Source organism: Malurus melanocephalus, unplaced genomic scaffold (assembly GCF_030028575.1).
Source record: "Malurus melanocephalus ecotype Western Australia unplaced genomic scaffold, MMel_1.1 scaffold_10, whole genome shotgun sequence".
NCBI lineage: Eukaryota > Metazoa > Chordata > Aves > Passeriformes > Maluridae > Malurus > Malurus melanocephalus.
Window position 1 is genome coordinate 2311405 of NW_026623242.1, and position 25411 is coordinate 2336815.

The window sequence follows — 25411 nt, forward strand, 5'->3', positions numbered from 1 at the left end:
TCCTTTTGAGCACTTTCCCTCACTGGAGTTCCTCCACCCACACTGATGTTCCCATTTCCAGGAYATCCTTTCACTCCTGACTACTCCCACCTTCCTTACTCCATCCCTACATCACCCTCGACTGCAGTGCCACTAATACAGCACCACACTGCCCACCTCTTCCTTACGCTGTCCATCATCTTGCTGTGCATTTTTAACCTCCTGACGAGCTGCTCTGGGGAAGGACACCAGGACATATGAAGCTCTCTCTCTCCAGCACAGCTGCCAGAAAATTAACGGCATGAGCATCTTCCAAGACAGCTGTCTGTACGCTGTGGCTGGGTGACAGGCCACGGTGGTGACACACATTTTAACTCTACCAACTGAGTAAAGAGCACGTTTTCGATTAGCTCCTGTGCAAGGCTGCCCACAAGCTGCAAAATTAAATACCTAAGGAAATTTTCTTTGTAGTTCAAGTCTTTATTTTTAATAACATGATCAAAAGCTGTTTCTTTAGAAGTTTTGCTGCAAACACATGAACCTGAKAAGGATTAAGAGTTTTTATTTATGTTCTTGAACTTTAATATGAACCTCAAGGAAGATGTAATGTGGCTACTCTGTATCATCTATCTATGCATAGACAAACCATGAACTAGGCCCAGAAATGAGACTGACATGAACAGTAACAGTACGTACAAAACAGCCCCATTCTCTAAAACGTGTCCTTTGGCTTCCGAGACTTCTAAAAGCACTCACAACACATTTTCAAATTGCTTTCAGGAAGCATGCCTTTATTTAACAAGGTAATTACTTTTCACAGCATTTTCAGCTTTTATGACATTTTTCTGAGCGTGCTCAGCTACGACGGGAGCCACTTCACATTTCTGCGGGGGCCTGGAACAGGAGCTGCGGTGCCAGTAACATCAGGATATGTCGCGGGCTCATAATGGTACAGCACTGCGAAGCAACCGCAGCCCTGCTGAACGTTTTCGATGCGGACAGCACTCAGGCTGCAGGGCTCCCTTTCCAACCCCGCCTSAGCCGACTCCCCCTCAGGAATCCCCGCGCAGCCACCGCCTCCACCCCGCAACAACGAGGCTCCGCATCCCAGCGGCCACCGCGGTGCGGGAAACCCGCYACATTCCAAACTACACGTCCCGGCATGCACCGCCAGCAGCCCCGGCTGGGCGTGGGCGCGATGCACGCTGGGACACGCAGTCCTGGCGGCCCTTACCGGGGCCCCCCTCCCCCCTTCCTGCCACTCTCCCGCGGCGCCTGAGCTTCCCGCGCAGGCTCTGTGCCACGTACGCTCTGACGTCACATGGTGTCAGAGGGCTGTGCGCGCCTCCCGCCCGCCCGCGGCCCAATCAGCAGCGCCGGCCTTCGACCCGGCGCCGAGCGCGAGCGGCCGCGCGCGCCTGCCCGCCCCTCCCGCCGCGTCCGCCGCAGCTGCCGCTCCCGCCCCGCCGCCCCCGGCCCGGCCCGGCCCGGCCCGGCCCCTGCAGTCGCGGGCGAAGTGGAGCCGGCGAGGCCGGGAAGACGCCGCCGCCGTCTCCTGCTCTTCTGCTCTCCCTTCCCCCCTCCCCGCCCCGGCCGGGTCCGTCAACATGGCGAGCGCCTCGTACCACATCTCCAACCTGCTGGAGAAAATGACATCCAGCGACAAGGACTTCAGGTGGGATCCGCCGCCGCCGCCCCTCGGTGTCCTCCGCCGGCCCCGCGCCCTCGCTGCTCCTGCGGTCGCCTGCGTGCTGCAGCCGGGCCTGGTGCCGCGGCGGCCCGGGCGGGGGCAGGTGCCCGGCGGCGGGGCCGGTGCCGCGGGCCCGGGCCGTGTCCGCGCCGCGGCTGCGGGGCTGGCCGCTAATCTGCTGGTGCTACTGTGGGAAGAAAGTTCCCGTGAGGGGAGCGCTCCTCCTCGCTGCCTGTGAAGGACGGGGAGCGGCGGTGCCCGCACGGCCGCGGCCTCCACGCGTCGTGGGCAGAGATCCCCGGCAGCCGGGAGAAGCCGAGCGGCCGCCAGGTTCTCTGGCTCGCATGGGTCAGGCGACTGTGGGGGTCTGAATTCCTGACCTCGCAGATGCTCAGAAGCCGAAGGGACGAAACCTGAGCAACCAGCTGTCGCTGACCCTGCACTGAGCAGCAGAGGTCGGGTGAGGTGACCTCCCTCGCCTCTGACCGTCTTCAAAGAGCATGGATCCTAGGGTTCTACTAACAGGAGTAGGAAGGGACAGCCAGCACGGCAACCTCGAGAGGGTGAAGTGGAACGCCACAAAGATGATAAAGGGACTGGGTCATCTCCCTTAGGAGAGACAGAGGGAGCTGTGGTTATTTAGTCTAGAGAAGAGAGGGGATCTCATGAGTGCATATAGTTATTTYGAAGGTGGGTGCCAAAAGGATGGGGACAGACTCATTTCAGTGGTGCCCAATGACAGGACTCCGAAGAATGGCCATAAACAAAACCACAATAAGTTTCACCTCAACATGAGGAAGAACTTCGCACTGAGGGTGGCAGAGCACTGGAACAGGTTGCCCAGGAACGGCATGGAATCTSCCTCTCTGGAGGTATTCCAAACCCACCTGCACATGTTCCTGTGTCACCTGCTCTAAGTGACCCTGCCTTGCCAGGGGGTTGGACTGGATGTTCTCCAGAGCATCTTTTAGACAGTGGTGTTTTGTGCTCAAGTAGTTTGGTATTGCCCTGTGCATCGAGAGAGAAATTAAATTAAGTCTTATGGGGACAGGACTGGCATGTAATTTTGAGTTTAGGATCTGTCGCAAGAGTACTACTTTCTGATGGATCATTTACTTGCTTTGTAATAAATTTATAGCAAGTAAAATGCAAAATATCAGAATATGAAATAATACAAATAAGTTGCTAAAAATCAGCAGAGATTATAGATTTACGCACCTCGAAGTAAAGCATTAGGTTAAAAATAATTACATCCTTTTTGTATTTAGTGCAACCAGAAATTCACATTTGAAGGCTTTACTTGTCAATGAGAGCTTATCAATACAGAGAGGGAAAAGTCATAAAATGCACTTGTGTTTTGTTCCTTTGCTGACTTGTGTTTTGTTCCTTTGCTGCAACAGTGTTTATGATTAAAGTACGAGACATCCAAAGAAATCTCTTCTTGATATATTAAAATCTAAAGGAAAACAGAGGTGGTGATAAAGTTAACTATAGAGTTGGGTTTTGAATAATCTTGTTAGGTTTTGACAAAGTGTTGTAGCACTGACACAAATGTGATGTATTTATGGGATTTTTATGTCAATTTCTTTCAAATTGTAATAGCATGATAATACCTGGATAGTTCAGACTAAAAATTTTTGGAAATGAAAAAAATCTGGTTAGTCTAAAAAGGCAGAATTACCTGATTTCTTTAAATTGTTCTGAAACTAGATTCAAACATTTTTTCCTCTAAATGTTACAAAAGACATTTTCATGCTGATTTGTTTCTGTGATTAAGTGAGATTTCCATTTTGTAATTATGGGAAGGATGACTTACAAAAAGTTCCAATGGATTTGTGACTTAAGACTGATTTTTATGAATTAAAAACTTTCTGTGTAGGAGGGGTAGGTTATACCTGTTCAGTGCAATTGTAGCAAACACTTTTTTCCCCCAGCTATGTGTAATTAAAACTTGTTTTGTAGTTTTGTTAGTAGAGCACACTTTAGAAATTATGTGCTCTAGTAACTTTGAACAATTTTAGAAGTCTCTAATATTAAAAAAAATAAATTCTTAACATAGATTAAAATTAACTTTACAAACCATAGGAAAAATGAGTGATGATAAACCTTTACCATTTTCCTGTTACGGAGTAGCATTTTATGAAACTTTTTGTGTATTACGTATTTGCATAATGGATAAAATATTGTTTAGTTCTAGTAATTTTAAGTGTATTTATTCTTAGATCATGTCTATTTAAATAGAAACAGTGTAGTTAACTCATTGTTGTCAGGGAACAGAGTGTAAACCACTGTTCAAGTAACCAGTCTTCTGTAAAATGTAATCCTCCTTTTTGGATAAACTCACCTGTCTGATGCAGAGTTGGAATGTGCACTTCTTGGAAGATGTACATAATTGTGGTTGTATTGTCCACATGGAAACTCGGGCTGAAGTTCTAAAAGGGGCAGTCATGTAAGGTGGCAGTTTACAGTCTGGCTGTGGGAGAAGCAGTGTCCTCACTGGAGGAGGAGGGTGACTGCTCTGAGTGCAGGGTGTGAGGAACTGCTGACACGCTGTCTGCTTTGCACCAAGTAAAGTTTGATGTGCAGGCAGAAGGAGTTGTGACTAAAAGTCACATTGAAACGACTCAAAATTATGTTTCTAAATGCCAGCTACTTTAAAGTTGCCTGGTCTCCCTACCCTATTGTGGAATTTGGGTTGGTTTTCACATTTCAGTGGAGGAGACTGCCCAGAGAACTCAGTTSCAGTTGAGTGCTGTGGCTACTGGTGCACTRAGGATGCCCATGCTCTGCTTAGTTTAGGAACTGACAAGTAAGTGATGAGTGGACGTGAACTTCTAAGGCYAGGAAATAGGAGCTCTTCACCAAGGAGTCAGAAGAGACTATTACGTTTTTAAGAAAAAGAAGTAAATATAGCAGTAACTTGGAGACATTTTTTGAGTGTTCTAGTACTGTGTCATTTCATGTATAACCTTAAATTCCGTTCTGTTACCTTTACTTATCAAGTAGCCTGTTTTGTTACTGTGCTTAAAAGCCCATGCTGTTTTCGTTCACAGCCTGTTCTTGTGCACATCTGGCTCCCGTCAGATTGCAGGCTTGCTTCAGTGGGACTGTTGGAGTGAGWGAAAAATGAGTGAAGTCTTATCTTAGAAACACCTTGAGACTATTAGACTGGAGTTACTATAAGATGGGACAAGTTGAGGTCCATTATGTGAGGTTAGGCAGCTGGCATTTATGATGCATATTAACATTATGCAGATTCTTGGCTTTAATTTTCAGTAAGAAGTAGTATCTGGCATGTCAAGCTGTAGAGATAACCTTCCAAGCATGACCTGAGCTAAAGTKATGTCTGCTTGAGGCTGATGTGCCTGAAGTCCAGATGTCACCCTTAACTGTTCAACTACAATCCCTTGTTGTCTGGGGCATGGAATGGGGATTGGTGTTGGTACTGAAGCCCATGGGATTCGTAATTGAGTAATACYGTATTGCTGCTCTGGGAAGCGAGGGCACTTATTAAAGAAAAATGGATTGGGAAACAGACTTTAGAAGGAAAACAAGCAGAAGGCATAAAGGCAATATTTTTGGGAAGTAATTTTTCAGTATATTCTTCTATTGGTGGATATAACTGTTATTAAATAGTAAATTAATTGATATGAAAGATGATTTTATTTGCTTGTCTCTCAAGAATTCATTATGTTCTGTACTGTGGCGCCCTGGATTGTGGGCTGAATAAATGTGATCAGCTGTTTTCTGGGCTGTAAACAAGCTAGTCTGTACAAGGCGAGAAAATGAAAAACACATGGAACATAAGCTTAACTTTTATTTCTCCCTTCATTAAAGTTTGGCTTTTGTGAATTTTATGGGAGAATGTTTGCAAAACTATATTTTTCTTCTTGCTTAAAACTTGTTTGAAAATAAACTGAGTTCTTTTTTTTTAACAAAGTTTAAAAAAAAACTTGTTTATTACAACATCAGCATAGCTAATGAAAGGACTATTTAAAGTCTGTGAGAGTGTCAGGTTTTTTTATGGAGATCACATGGAATATAATGCAAATGCTGGAAGTAAAACATGTAGCTGTTTCCATAAGAGGAAGATTATGACATAAAGTTATTGTAATTTTCAAATACAGTTTTTCTTCCTTTTTATTTTATAAATGGTACTTGCATTACAAAACAGATAACAATAATTCAATGTTAAATGTGATTTGTTTGATAACAAATGATAGAAACCGAGACTCTTGAATACTTAGTACTGTGAATAATCCGTATCCCGTTAGCAATAATTATCTCACAATGTTTTTTCAGGTTTATGGCTACTAATGACTTGATGACAGAACTACAGAAAGATTCTATCAAGCTGGATGATGACAGTGAAAGAAAGGTGGTGAAGATGATTTTGAAATTACTGGAAGATAAAAATGGTGAGGTGCAAAACTTAGCTGTCAAATGGTAGGTATTTTTTTTCTATGTAAAAAACTTTATAATGACCAAACAACATAAAGTGCTTTTGAAAATTAAAGTGACCACTGCTACACAAAATAATTATGAAATTGATGTCCACAAAGTAACCATTGTTCTTGTAGACCACCTGCCTTCACTGTTGTAATTTACAAAACTTCTTTTGTTGACATTGGGAATTAATATTTGGGGTTTCATGTGCTAAATAGATACAAAGAGCATATAATTCAGTGGTAGTTGCCACATTGGTGTTTGACAGTGAGAAGTCAGATGATGTGCGGGGGGCGAATTGTAGTATTGAAGTTGCTTTCAAGCARAGATGAAAACATTAAAAGGTAAAGATATGGCCTCAGTTATCAAATGTGAAACAYACCTCTTCACTAGCATTCAGAATACTGTGTTAATGGTTTTACAGGCTTTACAGGAACTATAAATGTTTTATGGGGTCAGGGTGCATTTACTTGTGTTTCAGAGACTTATGTTGCTTCACTGCCCTCTGTTCCTTGCTTTATTGAGTTTTACATATGGTGAGACTTTTCCAAAGCACCCTTTGAAGAGGTGCTGYGTTTCTTTTGACTTCTCTTTCTTGGCCATTCTGAGTTTTTGTGTGCTTTAGAGAGCTTTTCTTAAGAGGCATATAGTGTTCCTGAGAAAGTTTCTTGTTTGTGAACTCAGGTAGTTTTTTAATACTCCATATACAGAGCTTATATTTCAGGAGTTGTGGATTGAAGTAAACTTGGTACACAAGAGCTTCAGAAGTTTCACATTGTGACCAGCAGAGTTTTCTTCAGCTTATTTTTCTTGGTAGTTTGCCTTTTCAGACTAGCAAAGCAGAAAAAGCCTGTGTGTACCTCTGCTTATGTACTTAAAAGTAGTGCTTGCTTCAGCTTCTGAAGTATTTTGTGATGGTAACCAAAACCTTGCACAGAGAAACTAGTGTAGGAATGTCAAGTTTCAAGCCAGATATTAGYAATATTAGGTATATTAACACTGTAATTGTCACAACTTTTTCACTATTGTCATCAGGGATGCAGTGTTGTTAAAACGTGTCTTGCCCACCTCCTTTTCATAACAACACAAAATAGCTTGTTTCTTGTTAATTAAAAATTCTGGAGTGTCTGGGTTCATTGTGATTTCATGGCTTTGAAACAGATTGCTTGTATTCAATCAGAAGAGTAATTGTTGTGAAACTAGTCTCAGGCTTAGAATTGTCTTTGTGTGAAACAGCATTTTGTGAAAAAGTTACATTGCAGCATACATGCAGTACTCATTTCTAATGTACATCCCAAGTTGTCCTGAATTTTAGATTAATGCACATAGATGCAAATATCACAATCTTTAATGGCAGTGTTGGAATATAGGATCTAAAGTACAAGTAATGCTTACTAAAACATTACAGAAAGATGGCAAAAGGAAGAGAATGAGCCTCTGTGTGTGCATGTCCTGTTCTCATTACCAGTTCTTCAATTTTTAAAGTTCACTTCGATATATTGAAAAAACTCCTGGAGTTAATTAGTGTGATGGAACTTCTTTCAAGTTTGGCGTGTTTTTGAGAAATCCAAATAATGTTAAGGAGCAGTGTTAAATTTCCTGTGATGGATAAGAAACATCAGGAGCAAGTTTTCAGGTGAATTCTGGGCATCCATGTAGAAGGTGGACACGTGTACATTCTGGAACGCATCAAGCTGTGTTGTTTTAGTTTTTGTTTGCGTCCCAGTCACTTACAGATATGCTTTGAATACAAAAACAACCCCACCACTCTAATTTCAGAGTATTCTGTAATTAAAGCAGCTTGTACTCAGAGTACTGTTAATGACAGTTTTAAGCTTAATGCTGATAGTGCTTCTTGTTTGCTGTTCTTGTACTCCTTGTGTATTTTCTCACACTGCTTCTTACCTGGTTTTGTTACAGGCTGGTTGGGGASTTACTTTTCTTTTGGCTTACTGCTTTCCTCGTGCAATCTACCTGTTGGCAGAAATGTTAGTGGGGGTGAAGGATGGGAGAGGCTGAACGCTATTGAGCTGTAGCTTTTTTTTAAGACAGCTCAAGCTGATCTGAAGTCTTCCATCTACTATAACTGTGGGTGTAAGCCTGATTCATTGGGGAGTTAATTTCAGCCAGCATATTTTTCTTGACTTCCTTTATTTTAAATATTTTTGCTCTTACTTATTTCTGTTAAGGATTTCTTGACACTTTCAGCTGAGGAAAACATAAACTGTCTTTAGATCTCTCTTAATTTAAATGCTGTGGTGAACTTTAGAGACTATCAGCAGTAACTTTCATCAGACTGGTACTTGATGATCCATTAAATTATAGATTCCTTCTCTCATAGAAAGAAGATTTAAGACAACTCACTGTACTGTTCAATCTGCTTTTGAGATAGATTTTTCCTTGAGGAAGGGTGAATTGTGTTGCAGCTTGTTAAGGGAACTTCGTCTACAGGTAGATCCATGGAAACGCTCTGAATGAACACTTGCATAAGAGTCACTCTTTCAAGATTTGATTCTCGAGGTCATTGAACACAGCAGATTTAAAGCAACTCAGAGCAGCCATAAAGCAGTATTTATTTTTAGGCAAGCATAGCAACAAGTGAGCTGTGTTCCTGATTTTGCCTTATCCGCTGCTTGCTTTCACACTTGAGTAAGAGCTCATATTGGTTAAAAAGCTCATGACCTTATTTYCTTATTATTTCTACAAAGCACACTGGTGATTTTGTTCTTGATCCTTTCGATTACATTATGTTGGTTTGGGGCAGGATAAAACAAAAGCAGAAGTCAGTTTTGGGTTCATGGGGACTTGGGTAGCTACCTTGCAAGATAGTTTTCTAGTTCATTTCTGAATAGAAATTAAAATTAATGAGCTGCTTAGTACTCTTGAAGTAGAAGTTGGCCTGCTTTAATCTTTGACCCTGCAGAGGGGAACTGAGTTTTATTTGTCAAGCTTCTTACTGGAGGCAGTAGGTGAAACCTGTGTCAGTAACGGCAGGTTGTTTACTTTGTTTTTCTTAATTGCATGTAAAATACTAAATGTACTTCCGTTGTCTCCATTTTTTTTGAAGGAATGGTTTATATTTTACCTGATAATCATTGGCTGTTTTACAGTCAGCCAGTGTGGAAAATGCTATTTTTACAGCATATTCTTAGTTTGTAACTGTGGTCCAGTGTGGTACCTTATGGCAGCAGTAGTTGCACTGCCTGTGACTTTTTTTAAGATTATGTGCATCTGGCTTAGTCAAGCAGAGTGGTTTGTCTAAATGCATGTATTGTGTTGGTATTGCTTGTTCCTCATTTCTGATAATGCTGGTAATGCTCTGTTGGCCCAAATTGCACATTGATTGTTTCATGTGTTGCAGTTTAAGGATGAACTGTTTCTCATTTTGAATGCTTTGATATTCTGCCATTTAAACCTATACATAGAATTTTTCTTGACTCGCACTGTGAAATGTTTCCTGAAACCAGTAAGAAGCCAAACACACACATTTGTATCGTTCTGTGGTGAAAAAAGAGGTGGGATTCTCACCATCAGTGAGTCCTCCTTTGTGGTCCTGTAGTTTCTCTGCATTTACTGGTRTGACTTCTCTGGGCAGTAGTTCAGTATAGGGAGCTCTGCCTGGCACTGTGAGTCTGAGTCATTAGTGTGAACAGGATGATGCATGTATTGGCTGCTGTGTGGCTGATCCAGTTCAGCAGCTTTAAAGCATTTTGGATGTGTGACACACAACTGCATAATATGCTATACTAGTGATTTGAATTTTTTTTTTTAATCTGTGAATTTTAATTCTTCCCTATAAATAAAAGTGCTTATTCTGTTGGAGATGATTATTGATTATATGTTTGTAATATGAAGCTATGCTATGAACACCTTTATTTTCAAATGTGTGTAACTTAAGGAGACAGTATGTTGCTGTTTATTTCCATAGGCAGCTGAATGAGCTTTTTACTTTGAGAGAACCTAGACACAAATTAGTGACTAGTGAGAAGGAAAAGATTGTCCAAAATATGTTGAAATGTGTAAAATACATACTTAAGTGCAAAAGCTTTGTGGTCAGAACTGATTTTATACAAGAAGGTTGTAGTTTATTTTTGACTTTGGATAAGATTGTTTTGTAATCTGGGACTAATAATAACAAAGTCTGTAAGGGATATCTACTGATTTTGAAAGCCAGAAAAGCTTGAGGTAATCTTTCGTAAAATTTACTTCACAGCTGGTATGTCTACTTTGCTGAACTAACAGGTTTAATAAATAGGTCTGAAGATGCTTATTCAGGTAAAATATGGCTTAGTACTTTCCAGGAACTGTAATTTATAGTGTTTGTGTGACTATCATTCCAGGGGTTTGGTCATTTTTAAAACATTAGCAAAAAAGTGTTTCCTATTCTTGAGACTGGCCTTTGCTGTGTTTGTTTTAATTACTCATAGGTTGCGTTTGAAGAATAAACATTGAATTTAAAATAATTCAGTAATTGTTCAACAGTTCAGTTTTAAAAGAAGGTTTTCTTAACCTTGTATACTGTAGTCTGTTGACTGAAATGCACAGGGAATTTAATTTCTCTGGACTACTATAGGGTCACTGTACTTTGGAATTCTATAGGTTTCTGTTCTAGTTGATGTGTTGCTTGCAAAACAATTAACTGTGCACCAAGGGTAGATGAGTGAGTAGTGCTGTGCGTAACCACTGACTGACGGTCTGTATTTGAAGAGAAACAGTATATATAGATGTGTCAATGAATCATGGTGAAGGGAAAGCTTGATTGAAGGGTGAAGTTGTAGAGAAAGCTGTGAGCTTTTTCAGCAACTGGAGAGAATGTTTCAACTGCAGCCGGATGTGGCTTGATGTATTTGTCTCAGATACAATTACTGGTTAATAATCCGTGTTTGCAGATGGTTCTGTACAGATTTATCAGGAGTTTATCAGTTAGAGRCAAAAAGTCTACCAGCATCAGTGTTTAGAAATTATTTTAATAATGCATTATTAATTTAACATTATTGAAGCAGTAAAATGACCAGATTAGAATTTGGATATGGTCTTCTAAACCCCTGCTCTCAGGGATGTAGTAGCTGTAGAGATGTTTAATTGAATCTAAAGAATTCAGCACAGTGCTCTTCCCCTAAATTAAAGGATGGTGTCAGGTTGGGGCGTGAGGTCTGACTGCTTTTAGCAAAGGGGATTTTGTCAGATCTGTTCATTTCTGCAGGATCTGCTGAAGCAAGTGAGAAATGTCCATTACRTCTTCATTTCTGTGCACTTGAAGGGCTTCTTTTTATGCCTTTGATAAAGGCATGTGCTAGTCAATATCTCAACTAACAGTTTTCTTGAGATTATCTGTATGCTGTATCTTCTAAAAATGTAACCCCAAAATTGTTCTCATGTATTTATTTTAAGGTTATCTTTAAATATCCATAAAATACTCTGGAAAATTAATAAACTGCAATCTTCCTGAATTTGTGTCATTGATGTGATCATAAAGCATCAGTTTCAGATGTCTATGTCCCAGTTTGACTAATGTCAAGTTAGGTTCTGTGCATTAACAAAACTGAGTTAGTTGTATGTGATATTTTAGTGCTTGGTTTTGGTAAATAAGTTTTGCCTTTGCTGCCTCCTGGCCCACACACACACACACACATGCATTTTCAGCAGGTTTTAGCACATGAGTAGGCTGGGTAAGGAGAGAAAGAAACCAAGCAGGTTACAGTTTGTGAAAGAAGGCATGGGAAGTGCTAGGTRTGCTTGCCTTGGGAATTTCATATTCCTGGGTGTTAATCTAAGTGTTGTGCCTCAAGTGCAAACCCTCTTCTGAGTTCATGGGAGGTAAGGCATTGTGAGCACAGCATGAAAGAGAAGCTCCAGGTTTGCCTAACATGGTTGCAGACCTCTTTGCCAAAACTTTGAACTTTACTCTGGTTACTGTCGTACAGTAAGTCACACATGGTGCCTGAGTGCAAGGATATGCTTGCTCATGTCCTCCTGTATGCATGTCTTGCTTTCTGCCTTTTGCTTCTGCTGGGCATTTTTTGTGATAATTAGGTCTTGCCCCTGTGAATTCTTGGACCTGGGAAAAAAAGGGTAGCAGCAGTGGGGTACATATGACAGGTTTGGGGATGGAAGATGTATTTTGGGTTTGTCTTAGTGCATAGAGCCATGACTGAATCCAAATGTTGTATAGAATGAAGATGCAGTAATTAAGAATGTTGCTTATTTGTGAATTAAGCAGGCACTGGTGGTCAAGCACTAAACTGATGGCTCTGGCTAGGTAATTTTTGTTATAAATCTTGTTGTTAACTGAGAAGTAAGAGGGACTCTGGTTTTGAGACTGAAGCAGAATAGCCATTCAAAAACAGTTTCCAGCACCAAATAAAAATCATGTACTAAACGAGTATTCTGTTACTAGATGTATGGAGGCAAGTTATCAGCCCAACCAAATAAAGGTTTTTAGATTTTAAAATTCTGTTTTGTTTTGCTCCCAAAACAAACCTTTAAGTTAATGAGTTGAATGCAAAATACTGAAATAATACTATTGCAGATTTAATGCTTTTCTTTTGTTTATGCAGCCTGGGACCTCTGGTGAGTAAAGTGAAGGAGTATCAAGTGGAAACCATTGTAGATACCCTCTGTACAAACATGCTTTCAGATAAAGAACAGTTACGTGACATTTCAAGCATTGGTCTTAAAACTGTGATTGGAGAACTTCCCCCAGCTTCCAGCGGTAAGGCATTTTGTACTCAAGACTTTATGTAGTTGTATCATTTACTAATTAAAAAAAATAGAAATATCTGGGTTTTAATGAAGAGAATTCAGTTAATGTAGCATTGGATCTAATTTTGGTTAGGGTGAAAACATACAGCACAAATAGCCTTTCTCCATCTCTGACTACATTGTCAAATTTTACTAGTTTAAGAACTTTTTTTACTGAAGGATTGCATTAATATGGAAAACAAACAGAGAATATGAACCTCAGTATAGCAAGTTGAATGTAAAAGCTTCTGTTTTAGTGTTTGCCTGGTGGGGTATTTCTAGGCTGTAGTAAATCTCATCTTGGTCTTTAATTGATAATACACTTTGAAATTGATTGCAACTCAGATAGTTTTCTTTTACCATCTGATTTATTGTTTCACTTTCTAGGAATTGTTTTGGGAACTACCTTGTATTTCTGACAGTTGCCTGTTAAATCAGTGGAAGTCTCACCTTCAGGTCTAAAAAGCAGTCTTTCCTCTAAAAGAGATATTAATGTTGAGCAGCTCATCAGTTAATAGCATTACTTTTTTATTCAAGTGCTTTTCAGAGATCGTATTGTAGCATATGTATGAAAATAGAGGGCGATTAAAAAGGCTTGGTAAATTACATTTTATGAGACTGAGGTCTCCTAAATAAAAAAAAGCTCTGAGATTAATATCCTTTTTGAAAGTTGACATATAAATCTTGCTTCTGTCAAGCAGCAGTGAGATGCTTAAATAACTAATTTAAAGTAAACTGTTTTAAGCTTTTACACATTTGTTTGTGTACACAAAACAAAGGGAGAATTTGGGTGGAGGAAAAGCTCAAACAAAAATGTAGCAGTCTTTCAGAATAGTTAATATTCCTAATATAAAATAAGCAATGTATTATTTCTTGCCCCCAACTCAAACACAGATTGTTGTCCCTTTTTCTTAGCTTCCATGGTAACATATTTGACTGTCCACTGTCCACTTGTTATATATTAATTTTAGCTGTAGTTAAGAATGAGCCRTAATATATATAAACTAGATTCACCATAGGTTGGAATGGTGTTAATTTCACACTGAAATTTGCAAAATGAAATTTGTGAAAATGCACATGAAGATGAGTGCTAACCACTGCGGAGTTGTTACCATGACATGAGTTCCTTCTTGTAATTACTTGGAACAATGTTAAACAATTGGAGGGAAGAGGAGCTATAAAGTTGTTGTAAAAACATTTTTACTTGTATTTTTAAATACTTCAAATATAAATTTTCTCCCTTTATCAAATGTTTTGGTAATATTTCAGGTACTTATGTTTTAAGTAGCTTCTAGTGCAAAATCATTTTAATTTGCTTATTTTTTGCTTTTCTTTAGAAGTGGCTTTATCTACTTCTGTGCTTTTCCTTACCATATAGTTAGTATCTTTTTTACCTATTTATCTGTTTTTATCGCTAGTCCTTGAATTTATTGCTCTAGACATGTCTTGGCCTTCACTTTCCATTGTTTCCCCTTCCAAAAGCAGTGTTCTTCTGTTGTGTATAATTTCTGGGACAAGAAGCCCTCCTGTTTAGTATGTTTGTATATAAATAATCTTTCAGCTATAATGCTGAGCATACATGATATTAACAAACACACTGGCTTTTTAAGCTTGTTTTGTTGGTTGGAAAAAGCTTCTTTGTGTAGAGATTGGGTTGCTTCCCATGGTCACAAACATGATCGCTGATGCTAAAAACTGTGGATTTTTTAATATTATGGAAATGCTGAGGTTTTGTTGTACTTTCAGGTTCTGCATTAGCAGCTAATGTTTGCAAAAAGATCACGGGGCGTCTCACCAGTGCTATAGCCAAGCAGGAAGATGTGTCTGTTCAGCTGGAGGCACTGGATATCATGGCTGATATGCTGAGCAGGTAAACATCCCTCTTTTAATATGCTGGTGAATGCTCATAAATACTCCTTAAAGCTTGAACTTCAGTTTTAATACTTAATACTAAAATTAAGTTACTAAAAATTATATGAAATAATATGGTAATATTAAGTGTAGCTGAAACTTAATTTAGAAAAAAAAGGTGAATGTATTGAGGGTAATTGATAGATGAATTATTATTTAATCTTCTGAGAACTGTAGTTTTATGCTTATTTTAATGTTTGTTGCTTTGAGGGTATATTTTAAACTCATTTCTTCTTTTAAAAAGTTGCAAAAACTGAAATTTAAAGACTTAATTGCAATCTTTGTGATGTTTGGGGAATATTTGAAGGGTTGTCTTACAGTATATGAACAAAGTTATGTAGATTCAATTGGTTTTGAGTTTGTGTTTTGTCTGTTTTAAGGCAAGGAGGACTGCTTGTTAACTTCCATCCTTCAATTCTGACCTGTCTGCTCCCCCAGCTGACCAGCCCAAGACTTGCTGTGAGGAAAAGAACTATCATTGCTCTTGGTCACCTGGTTATGAGTTGTGGCAATATGGTTTTTGTTGACCTCATTGAACATCTGTTGACAGAGCTGTCTAAAAATGATTCCATGTCAACGACTAGGACTTATATACAGTGTATTGCTGCTATCAGTAGGCAAGCAGGTCATAGAATAGGTAAGAAAAATATGCAAATCATCTTTTACTTKGAAGTTTTTCGGTGGAAGTAATTACTTAGCTAATTTTTTTTTCTTACCAGGTGAATATCTTGAGAAAATAATTCCTTTGGTTGTAAAGTTTTGTAATGTAGATGATGATGAACTACGAGAGTACTGCATTCAAGCCTTTGAATCTTTTGTTAGGAGGTAAGTCATTCATAGGTACYCTTTTCAGGCTTTCTTAAGATCTAATAGTGTGTCATTTGGTTGTAAGCAGTCAAGAGATGGTCTCCTTCATACAACATATTCTTGCAAGCTTTGAGCTGGAACAGTTTCTACAACTCTGTCTTGTAACTTAACTCTTAATCAGGATGTTATGTCTATACTCTACAAACTTTCTACTGTGCCACTGCAACTTGTGCAAATGGGAGGTGGGAAGCGTTCTAATAATATTTGTGTCCAGTAGTGGTGACAGAAAATTGGTATGCAAAGGCAGATCTGAGTCCTTTGCAACATTCCATTCTACACAGTGGCATTGCCACTGTGACCTTCCCTTTGGAATTTCTGTAATTCAGATGGATGTGTTGATGCTGTGTTTGCTAATGTCTCCAAAGTACAGTATGCAGCATGAAATCTTTTAGGAATATTTTAGTACTTCAAAGTAACTTGATGTTGATTGTATTTTTATATTACACAGATGTCCTAAAGAAGTTTATCCTCATGTATCTACTATTATAAACATTTGTCTTAAATATCTTACTTATGATCCTAATTACAATTATGATGATGAAGATGAAGATGAAAATGCTATGGATGCTGATGGTGGTGATGATGATGATCAAGGTATGTTCTGTTTTTATTTTGGGGGAGAGTATGAGCTTTTGATCCTACATCCATCTAAGAAAATTGGTATGGGTTATATTACTCCTGAGTTACCAACATTTGAATGATTTGTGTACTTTTATTTGAATTTTGTACCTCTTTTAAACATAGCTAATGACCTCACTTCTTGGGATAAAAGTATAGGATGTTGTTGCTGTAGATCAGTAATTCTGAGGGTAAACATAAAGTACAAGACAAATACTTTAAAATAGTTGTAAGGTGGGAAAAGGCAGAAGCATGTGCTATGATATAACTAAAGTGAGAACATCAGTTAGTGAATTGAAAATACATATACAACATGGGAAAGGCTTCTCACAACTTTCTACTCTAACATATTGGTACCTAATGCATAAAATCAGAATAGTTTGAAAACCACTCAGTATTTTTCTGTAGGATAAAAGTGTTTCAGACTGAAAGGCATAAAGTATTTTATTGTTTATGGGGTGGCAAGCATCGCCACATGTAAGCTTTGTGAAAACTTGGACACACAAGTAATCTGAACAGAGAGCATAACATTCTTATTACTTGAGGAAGGAGTGAGCTGCATGGTTATTGCTTTACCAGCGGAAAAATGTGTATTGCTTATTTCTTTTATTTATATATATTTATATATATTTATTTAGATACTTTTTAATATTTTTTGTTGTTTTGGGGGATACTTTATAGGTTTGATTTACCCCTGGAAAGAAGCACACAGAATTATTTGTTGAATCTCGATTAGCTAATGTTCATTGTTACTTTGTTGTTATGTCATGAATAAAAAGGAACATACTTTAAATCAGTAGTCAGTCTGTAAATATGATGGGGAGCTCCTTTTCCTATTTGCAGTTTAAATTAATATTTGTATAAGACCAGTGTGAAAAAAATTGGTAGAGAATTACAAGTTAGGCTACTTGGAAGGGTTTTTGTATGTATGGTTTTTAATGTACTTCTGAATCTATTTCTTCGGGTATCTGGTGCAAAGAACCCAACTGTGTTCTTTTTAATGTTTAAAATAAAACTCGATGTTTTACTTGTCTAGACTTGAACATATGCATAATTTATTTTTTCAAGGGAGCGATGATGAATATAGTGATGATGATGACATGAGCTGGAAAGTGAGGCGTGCAGCTGCTAAATGTCTGGATGCTGTGGTTAGCACACGACACGAAATGCTTCCAGAATTCTACAAAACTGTATCTCCTGCTTTAATAGCCAGATTCAAAGAACGTGAAGAGAATGTTAAAGCAGATGTTTTTCATGCATATCTTTCTCTTTTAAAACAAACTCGACCTGTGCAAAGTTGGCTTTGTGATCCTGATGCAATGGAACAAGGAGAGACACCTTTGACAATGCTTCAGAGTCAGGTTATTTGTGAAGATTTTTGTTATCTTTGAGAGGGCATATTGAAGTTGCACCTTGTTCATAAGGATAGTTCATTCAATGTGCTTTAACATGCTTTCTTCGTACAGAGGTTACAGTTTATTCTTGTAGTACTAACATAGAGAGCATGACAGGTAGACTGGCCCCAAAGAAGTGCAGCAGTCTTACAAACTGACAAATGTGCTTATTTGATTTCAGTTGTTTACTCACCTGTAAAAGACAGATGTCCTATGTCTTTTAGCTAAATTGCCAACGCAAAAGTTACTTTGTGCATTCTGTACCCAGACATAAGCTCTAATGATCAAGATAAAACTTCATCTGCTGCAACATAGTTTATTTGCAGAATAAAAAGGATAATGCTGAAAACGGTCTCTAGGTGAATTATTTAGGTGACTTTTCAGTTGTTGCTCTCTACAGTTTTATTAATGCAAATCCCTTTTCAAAGCTWAATTACCTATTTTTTGACGCATTTATTTTGAATCATTATTTCCCTGTGTTTCTATRACTTCGCTAGTTCTGTAGTGAAATCAGAGGGTTAGGATGCACATATTTTTTTATATCCTCCCAGTGATCAATAATGAAAGAAATGGCAGCTATCAAATCAATTAACAGGTGTGTGATGATTRCAGGTTCCCAACATAGTTAAAGCCTTGCACAAACAGATGAAGGAGAAAAGTGTGAAGACTCGTCAGTGCTGCTTTAACATGCTAACTGAGCTAGTAAATGTGTTACCTGGAGCCCTAACACAGCATGTTCCTGTACTTGTACCAGGTATGAGAACCACAGCATTAACTTAAATACTTAGAAATAAATGGTATGTGCAGTTTCGAAACTTCAAAATATTAAAGTCCTGACTGTGCTTTTTGCAAAAGCTTTGAAGTGTGGCTTCTGTTGAAGGAAAATGGCAAAATAATTAGCTGTTAAGTGGATCCATATAAATATTTTAATGACAGATTTCCATTAATCATTAAAATAAGATTGAAGGTTTTTTTTCTTCTTTATTAAAAGAAAGTATTTAATTTACTTCTTAATTGCAAGATCAGACTGCTTTTTTTCCAATCCAAACAGAGAGAAATATTGTCCATAGTTGAGTTTTTGAAACTTAAAATGTTGAAATTTGAAGTAACAATGAAAAGTAAGGTTAGAAATGTTAAAAATTCAGAATTCCTTTCTAATTAAGAAAATAAATAATAAACTATTGAATAACCTATGTCTTCTGGTAGAGAAAGCTTGAAAACTAATTGGTTGAATGAAGTGATGAAGGAGGTTTGGAAGCTTTCAAAGATTTGGTGCTATGTAAATTCAGTATAGCTGCCTTTCTTTGGAAATTTTGAAATGTTCTAGCAGATTCTAAATCCCTGCCCTAAAATACATATTTGTTATTTCTTCCAGGAATAATTTTTTCACTGAATGACAAATCAAGTTCTTCTAATCTGAAGATAGATGCTTTGTCCTGTTTGTATGTGATCCTCTGCAATCATTCTCCCCAGGTCTTTCATCCTCATGTTCAAGCATTGGTACCGCCAGTTGTAGCTTGCGTTGGTGACCCATTTTACAAGATAACATCAGAGGCACTTTTGGTTACCCAACAACTTGTGAAGGTTATTCGTCCTTTAGACCAGCCTACTTCCTTTGATGCTACTCCTTATATCAAAGATTTATTTACTTGTACAATCAAGAGATTAAAGGCTGCTGACATTGATCAGGAGGTGAAAGAAAGGGCAATATCTTGCATGGGTCAAATAATTTGTAGCCTTGGTGACAGTCTAGGCACAGACCTGCCTAGTACACTTCAGATCTTTCTAGAGAGRCTGAAGAATGAGATCACTCGGTTAACTACAGTGAAGGCTATGACATTGATTGCTGGCTCTCCTTTGAAGATAGATTTGAGACCAATCCTTGGGGAAGGAGTTCCTATTCTTGCTTCTTTTTTGAGAAAGAACCAGCGAGCTCTGAAGCTGGGCACACTTTCTGCGCTAGATATTTTAATTAAGAATTACAGTGACAGCTTGACAACTGCCATGATTGATGCTGTCCTGGATGAGCTTCCACCCCTGATTAGTGAAAGTGATATGCACGTGTCACAGATGGCCATCAGTTTTCTGACAACGCTGGCTAAAGTATATCCTTCCTCCCTGTCAAAGATTAGTGGCTCCATTCTCAATGAACTTATTGGGCTGGTAAGATCRCCCCTACTTCAGGGTGGAGCGCTTAGTGCCATGCTAGAATTTTTCCAAGCTTTGGTTGTGACTGGTACAAATAATTTAGGCTATATGGATTTACTGCGCATGTTAACGGGTCCAGTGTACTCACAGAGCACGGCACTTACTCACAAGCAGTCTTACTATTCCATTGCCAAATGTGTAGCTGCCCTTACTCGAGCCTGTCCTAAGGAAGGACCAGCTGTCGTAGGTCAGTTCATTCAAGACGTTAAAAACTCAAGGTCCACAGATTCCATTCGTCTTTTGGCTTTGCTTTCTCTTGGGGAAGTTGGGCATCACATTGACTTAAGTGGACAAATTGAGCTGAAGTCTGTTATCCTGGAAGCATTCTCTTCTCCTAGTGAAGAAGTCAAGTCAGCAGCATCATACGCCTTAGGCAGTATTAGTGTTGGCAATCTTCCTGAGTATCTGCCATTTGTCCTACAAGAAATAACCAGTCAACCTAAGAGGCAATACCTTCTTCTGCATTCCTTGAAAGAAATAATTAGCTCTGCGTCAGTGATTGGTCTCAAACCATATGTTGAGAACATCTGGGCCTTACTCCTGAAACACTGTGAATGTGCAGAAGAGGGTACAAGGAATGTTGTTGCTGAATGCTTGGGCAAGCTTACGTTAATAGACCCAGAGACTCTGCTTCCACGACTCAAGGGGTACTTGGCATCAGGTGAGTAGTAATAACCCATGTATGCATTGTAGCAGATGGCTTTATGATACCTGTTAATAAATGGATCTATTTTTTCAAATTATTTCCTTAAATGTTGTTATCCTCTTGAAGTTTTGCTCCCCCACGCCAAACGATGGAAKTTTAAATTATTCTGTTTTTTCTAGTTGTTAATACACTACAAGAATTACTTGTGTTTGCTTTCAGACTATTTCAGTTGACAATGTTATGTTTAAGAACAAGCTATAAACTTAAAGGGGAAGGAGCATGGGCAACAAAGGGACAAAATACCAACCAGTTGCAACATTTTGACCTTTTGGTGTAAATGACTCTATTCATAATTTTTGAATTTTAAGGATTAGTAGGGATCATTGTGTGTAATTCATGAATGAGTCTTGTATCAAGAACTGTATTCACATGTTCTCTTCATGTGCTTCTGCTATAAATTGTGGGCCTACGTGTGATCATAAATAATTGTTTTAGTAGGCTTATTGCTCCAGTTTTCTGTAGCAGATAACATTACATGCTTATTAAAATGTTACTGTATTTTTTTCCCTGTTTAAAGTGTTTTATCCATTAAAATGTTTTATCCATACGTATCCAAATGTTTTATGTATTGCATTGCTAGTAATGAATAGCATTTCTTGTTAGTAGTTCTTACGAGTCTAAGAGGAATGAGTGGCATTGAGCATGATTTGGGTTCTGTTGTTGTACTATTTTAATATTGCATGTTCACACTTTTGTTTCATATTAGGGTCCTCATATGCTCGAAGTTCAGTGGTTACTGCGGTTAAGTTCACTATTTCTGATCATCCACAACCCATAGACCCACTCTTGAAGAATTGCATAGGTAAGTAGTCATGCTGACAGCTTTTATTAATTCAGGCAATAGAATTACATTTAAAATTTGTTCTTTGTGTTACCAGAAGTAAATGTTTTAAAGATACAATTAGCTGCTAATGATAATTATTGTAAGAGTTACAAGGTATTTCCATAATAGCCAGTTATTTCTATTAATACTAGTTTATTTGAATTCTGAGCAGTAAAAAATTGTGTGATTAAAAATTCTATGTATTGAACCTGTGATAGGCAATAAAAGAAGTGAGGACTTTGAGTAGGTTGGGACCCAAAAGCTGATTTCCATTCCTGTATTTTTGCCAAATTATATCAATTTGATGTAGTAAGGTGTACTTATTTACCCAGAAGCGTGGTCTTGGAAATATTTGACGTTCAGTCACTTAAAACATCTATGCATGTGTGGATTGTTCTGAGAGTTATCATGTTTTGAATTGTAAATATAGGTCATTACGATTCTATAATGCTTGTGGTCTGAAAGCATTTGGAATTATGTCAATTTTTGTACAGGGATAAGGTAATCAGAGCTTTCTGTGTAACAGCAGTATGATAAAGATCATTGAAATGCTGTGGCTTTTTTTTTTCATTTGTATAACAAATTATTGTAGATTTTTAAATATGGTGAATGTTTTATGCTTGATTAATTATAGGTTTAAAGATCTGTAAAAAATGGTCTATGTTTCTTAACCTAACAGGGTGGAGAAGATTTATCCTTTAAAGCATAAAGTTTTGTGAAAAGCAAGGTTTTTATTTATGGGGAAATGAAGTCAGTTACTGTGTGTTATTTTCATCACTAAGTTGTTTTGGGGTATTTTGAAATAATGTATTCAAGAATTACGCTTGTAGGTTTGTTCCCTCCCACTGAAGCTGCCTTGCCCGTTTGGTTTCTGGAAATGTTTATTATTTAATCAAAAAGCTACCAGTATGTAGTACTTAAAAAATCTCAGTCATTTTGTTACCCAGTTTTTTGGTGAGTGTAAGAGTCACATTGTTGTTTACCCTTGTTCATATTCTCTTTTGTAAATGTTCTGTCTTCATGGACGTTGCTAGTACAACTAGATAGTACTAGCTAGTACAACTTGACAAACATCAAGAATATATTCATGCAGTCTTTTATTGTACAAGGCAGTATTATAGAAGTATAGAAGAATCTAATTAAAAATGCCTGAGGGAAGGGTGGGATGGGAGAAATGTTGCTACATTAATATATACTGAGTAGGCCTATTATTTGGTAATTTAGGTATTCTGAGTATAGCCAGTTTGGGGGTTGATGATAGTTTCCTTAAGAGGTGTTCTCAAATTCTGGATTTTAAATTGGTTTTCTAATGCATATTTTGAGAGAATTTTAATAAATGGAGAAAAGGAAAAGTTAAATGTAATTTTCATTAATTWACATGCTATATCTTCAGAAAAAAGTTGAAATGTCATTGTGATGGCAATTTGTTTTGATGGTGTTTCTTTTACTACTGTTTCATTTTACRAAACACTGTATATCAGTTATATTCAAACTTTTCATATTATTATAATTAATCCTTTATTTGTTTAATCATGCTGAAATAGCAGGTGTCTTACATTAAAGTAACTCCTGCACTAAATATGTCTTTTTGAAAGGTTGAAACTAAGCAAAGATATTCTTAAAGTTGCAAATGAAAAAGTTCCTCATGGGTTGCGTTCTTTCTGTATGTGATTGCAGGTGATTTTCTGAAAACTCTGGAGGACCCAGATCTTAATGTCAGGAGAGTAGCTCTAGTGACATTTAATTCAGCTGCCCACAATAAACCATCTTTGATAAGGGACCTCTTAGATACTGTGCTTCCTCATCTTTACAATGAAACAAAAGTCAGAAAGGAATTAATCAGAGAGGTATGTTTAACTGASAAAAACAGTGCTAAATATATGTAAGTAGTTTATTTTTTTTAAAAAGCGCATTGCTTAATTTTGTTTTCTTTGTTCACTGACAGGTGGAAATGGGACCATTTAAGCATACAGTTGATGATGGGTTGGACATAAGGAAAGCAGCTTTTGAGTGCATGTATACTCTATTGGATAGCTGTTTGGATAGACTAGATATATTTGAATTCTTAAACCATGTTGAAGATGGTCTGAAGGATCACTATGATATTAAGGTTAGCTGTCATTTTTCTCTGTGAACACAGTGACTTTGTCAAAATATTTTAAATAGTGAATRGACTGAAATGGTAAAAATATTACTTCATATACTTAAGTATTTCACTACATTTGCCATTTTCATTGAAGTGTGACTGTTCAAAAGATTACRTAGCATTGTAAGGAAATACATCTCCATATATGTGCCAGATATAACTATTGTTGAACTGGGCTTTTTTCCTCACCCTAGATGCTGACATTTTTAATGTTGGTGAGACTGTCTACCCTTTGTCCGAGCGCAGTGCTGCAGAGATTGGACAGGCTCGTAGAACCTTTGCGTGCTACATGTACAACTAAGGTATTTCCATTTATTCAAGTTCATTATTTTGTGTTGTCTTACTGAAATATAAATGAACTTGTGTTTAAAGAATACCTCTGTACTGCTGCAGCATTTCCTGAGTTACAGTTAAGGCGTGGTAGGCAGGATAATTAGATTAGAAATTAATGGTTCTTTAAGCAAGTGTTAAATTTATTTCAATTACATATGGAGAGGTGGACTTGTAAACTTCTTTTTAAAAAATATTTGTTTCTTGGATGCCTTTYCTGTTGTTCCTTAAAAATTTAGCAGCCACTTGGGCAATTTGTAAATCTCACTTCATTATAAACAGTGAAACAGGAATACTGAGAGCTTTTCTGACTTCTGATGATGGTTGTTTCAGACAATCTGATGAAGGCAGTATAAAGTAGTCCTGGYTTTGTTAGTTTTTTTGTCATTTACCCCACATCTTCATTTGCATTACAAGATTATGGATCTGTGTAGTCAGTCTCCTTCTGTTCCTGCTCTGGTCTTGATTCACCTGCATGCTCTGACAGTCATTTAATGTCTGATTTACCTTGCTTTTCCATTACTGTAGTCTGCTATATTTCATATCATGAAAATTGACTGCCTTTAATTATAATTTATGTTTGTATCACTGAAACATCTTTGAGAATTACAACAGAAGGTTAATYGGTTATTCTAATGAAGGTCAGCTTTTTAAATAAAGTTCTGCTCTCTGGAAGTTGAGAGTACTGTGATAATAGCAGTTTAATGTTGTTTACTGACCTGCCCAGCAAAAGGTTGCCAACTATAATTGCTTTGATTTGATGATTGACTTGGCAGCTTAAAACTTTTTTCTGCTTACCTTGCARTATTGAAGCTTCGGTCTGTTTTGTAAACTGCTGGTAAAAATTCTGCTAAAAAATGYTTGTGGGTATTTTTTGTTTGATTGGGTTTTTTTGAGAGCTTAGATAATTTTGAGAGGAATATGATTTTTTTAAGATACATTTTTTAGGTGAGTAAGAGGGTTAAATAAAGTTTCAAACATAYTTTCATTCTTTCCCTAGGTAAAGGCAAACTCAGTGAAGCAGGAGTTTGAAAAGCAAGATGAACTAAAACGATCTGCTATGAGAGCTGTAGCAGCACTTCTAACCATTCCAGAAGCAGAGAAGAGTCCATTAATGAGTGAATTTCAGTCACAGATAAGCTCTAACCCTGAGCTGGCAGCAATCTTTGAAAGTATCCAAAAAGATTCATCATCCACTAACTTGGAATCAATGGACACTAGTTAAATGTTTGTCCAAAATGGGGACCATTATGTTGAACCATATGATGCACTGAATTGACAGGTTATGAGTAAGAAACAGAAAAAGTATCTAATCTACACATTGTTCCACTTTATTTACCTTTATGGAGACAGTTGGCTTTTCCCATAATTGCTTTTTTAGCATTTATTCCAGAAATGTATTTCCATAATCCAGAGTTTAACCACTCTTGTTTTGGTGGATTTGGCCACATTTGGGAATTAAAAAGTTGACTCGTGGTGTATGGAGATAAGTTCCAACATCCATTTGCCCTGTAATGTTTAGGATTAAAATGTCAAAATTTTGTGACCATGA

The 25411-nt window shown here is 37.8% G+C and overlaps 1 protein-coding gene across 1 annotated transcript; it reads left to right on the forward strand.

Moving 5' to 3' along the window:
• Window positions 1-1412: 1412 nt before the first annotated feature.
• On the forward strand, window positions 1413-25411 carry CAND1 (cullin associated and neddylation dissociated 1). Its single transcript, XM_057377326.1, has 15 exons — window positions 1413-1654; window positions 5972-6115; window positions 12673-12827; window positions 14603-14726; window positions 15148-15404; window positions 15487-15592; window positions 16083-16228; window positions 17321-17613; window positions 18259-18400; window positions 19022-20515; window positions 21267-21362; window positions 23061-23230; window positions 23329-23493; window positions 23724-23831; window positions 24860-25411. The coding sequence occupies exons 1-15, from the start codon at window positions 1587-1589 to the stop codon at window positions 25082-25084; spliced, it is 3693 nt and encodes a 1230-aa protein (XP_057233309.1). The 5' UTR covers window positions 1413-1586; the 3' UTR covers window positions 25085-25411.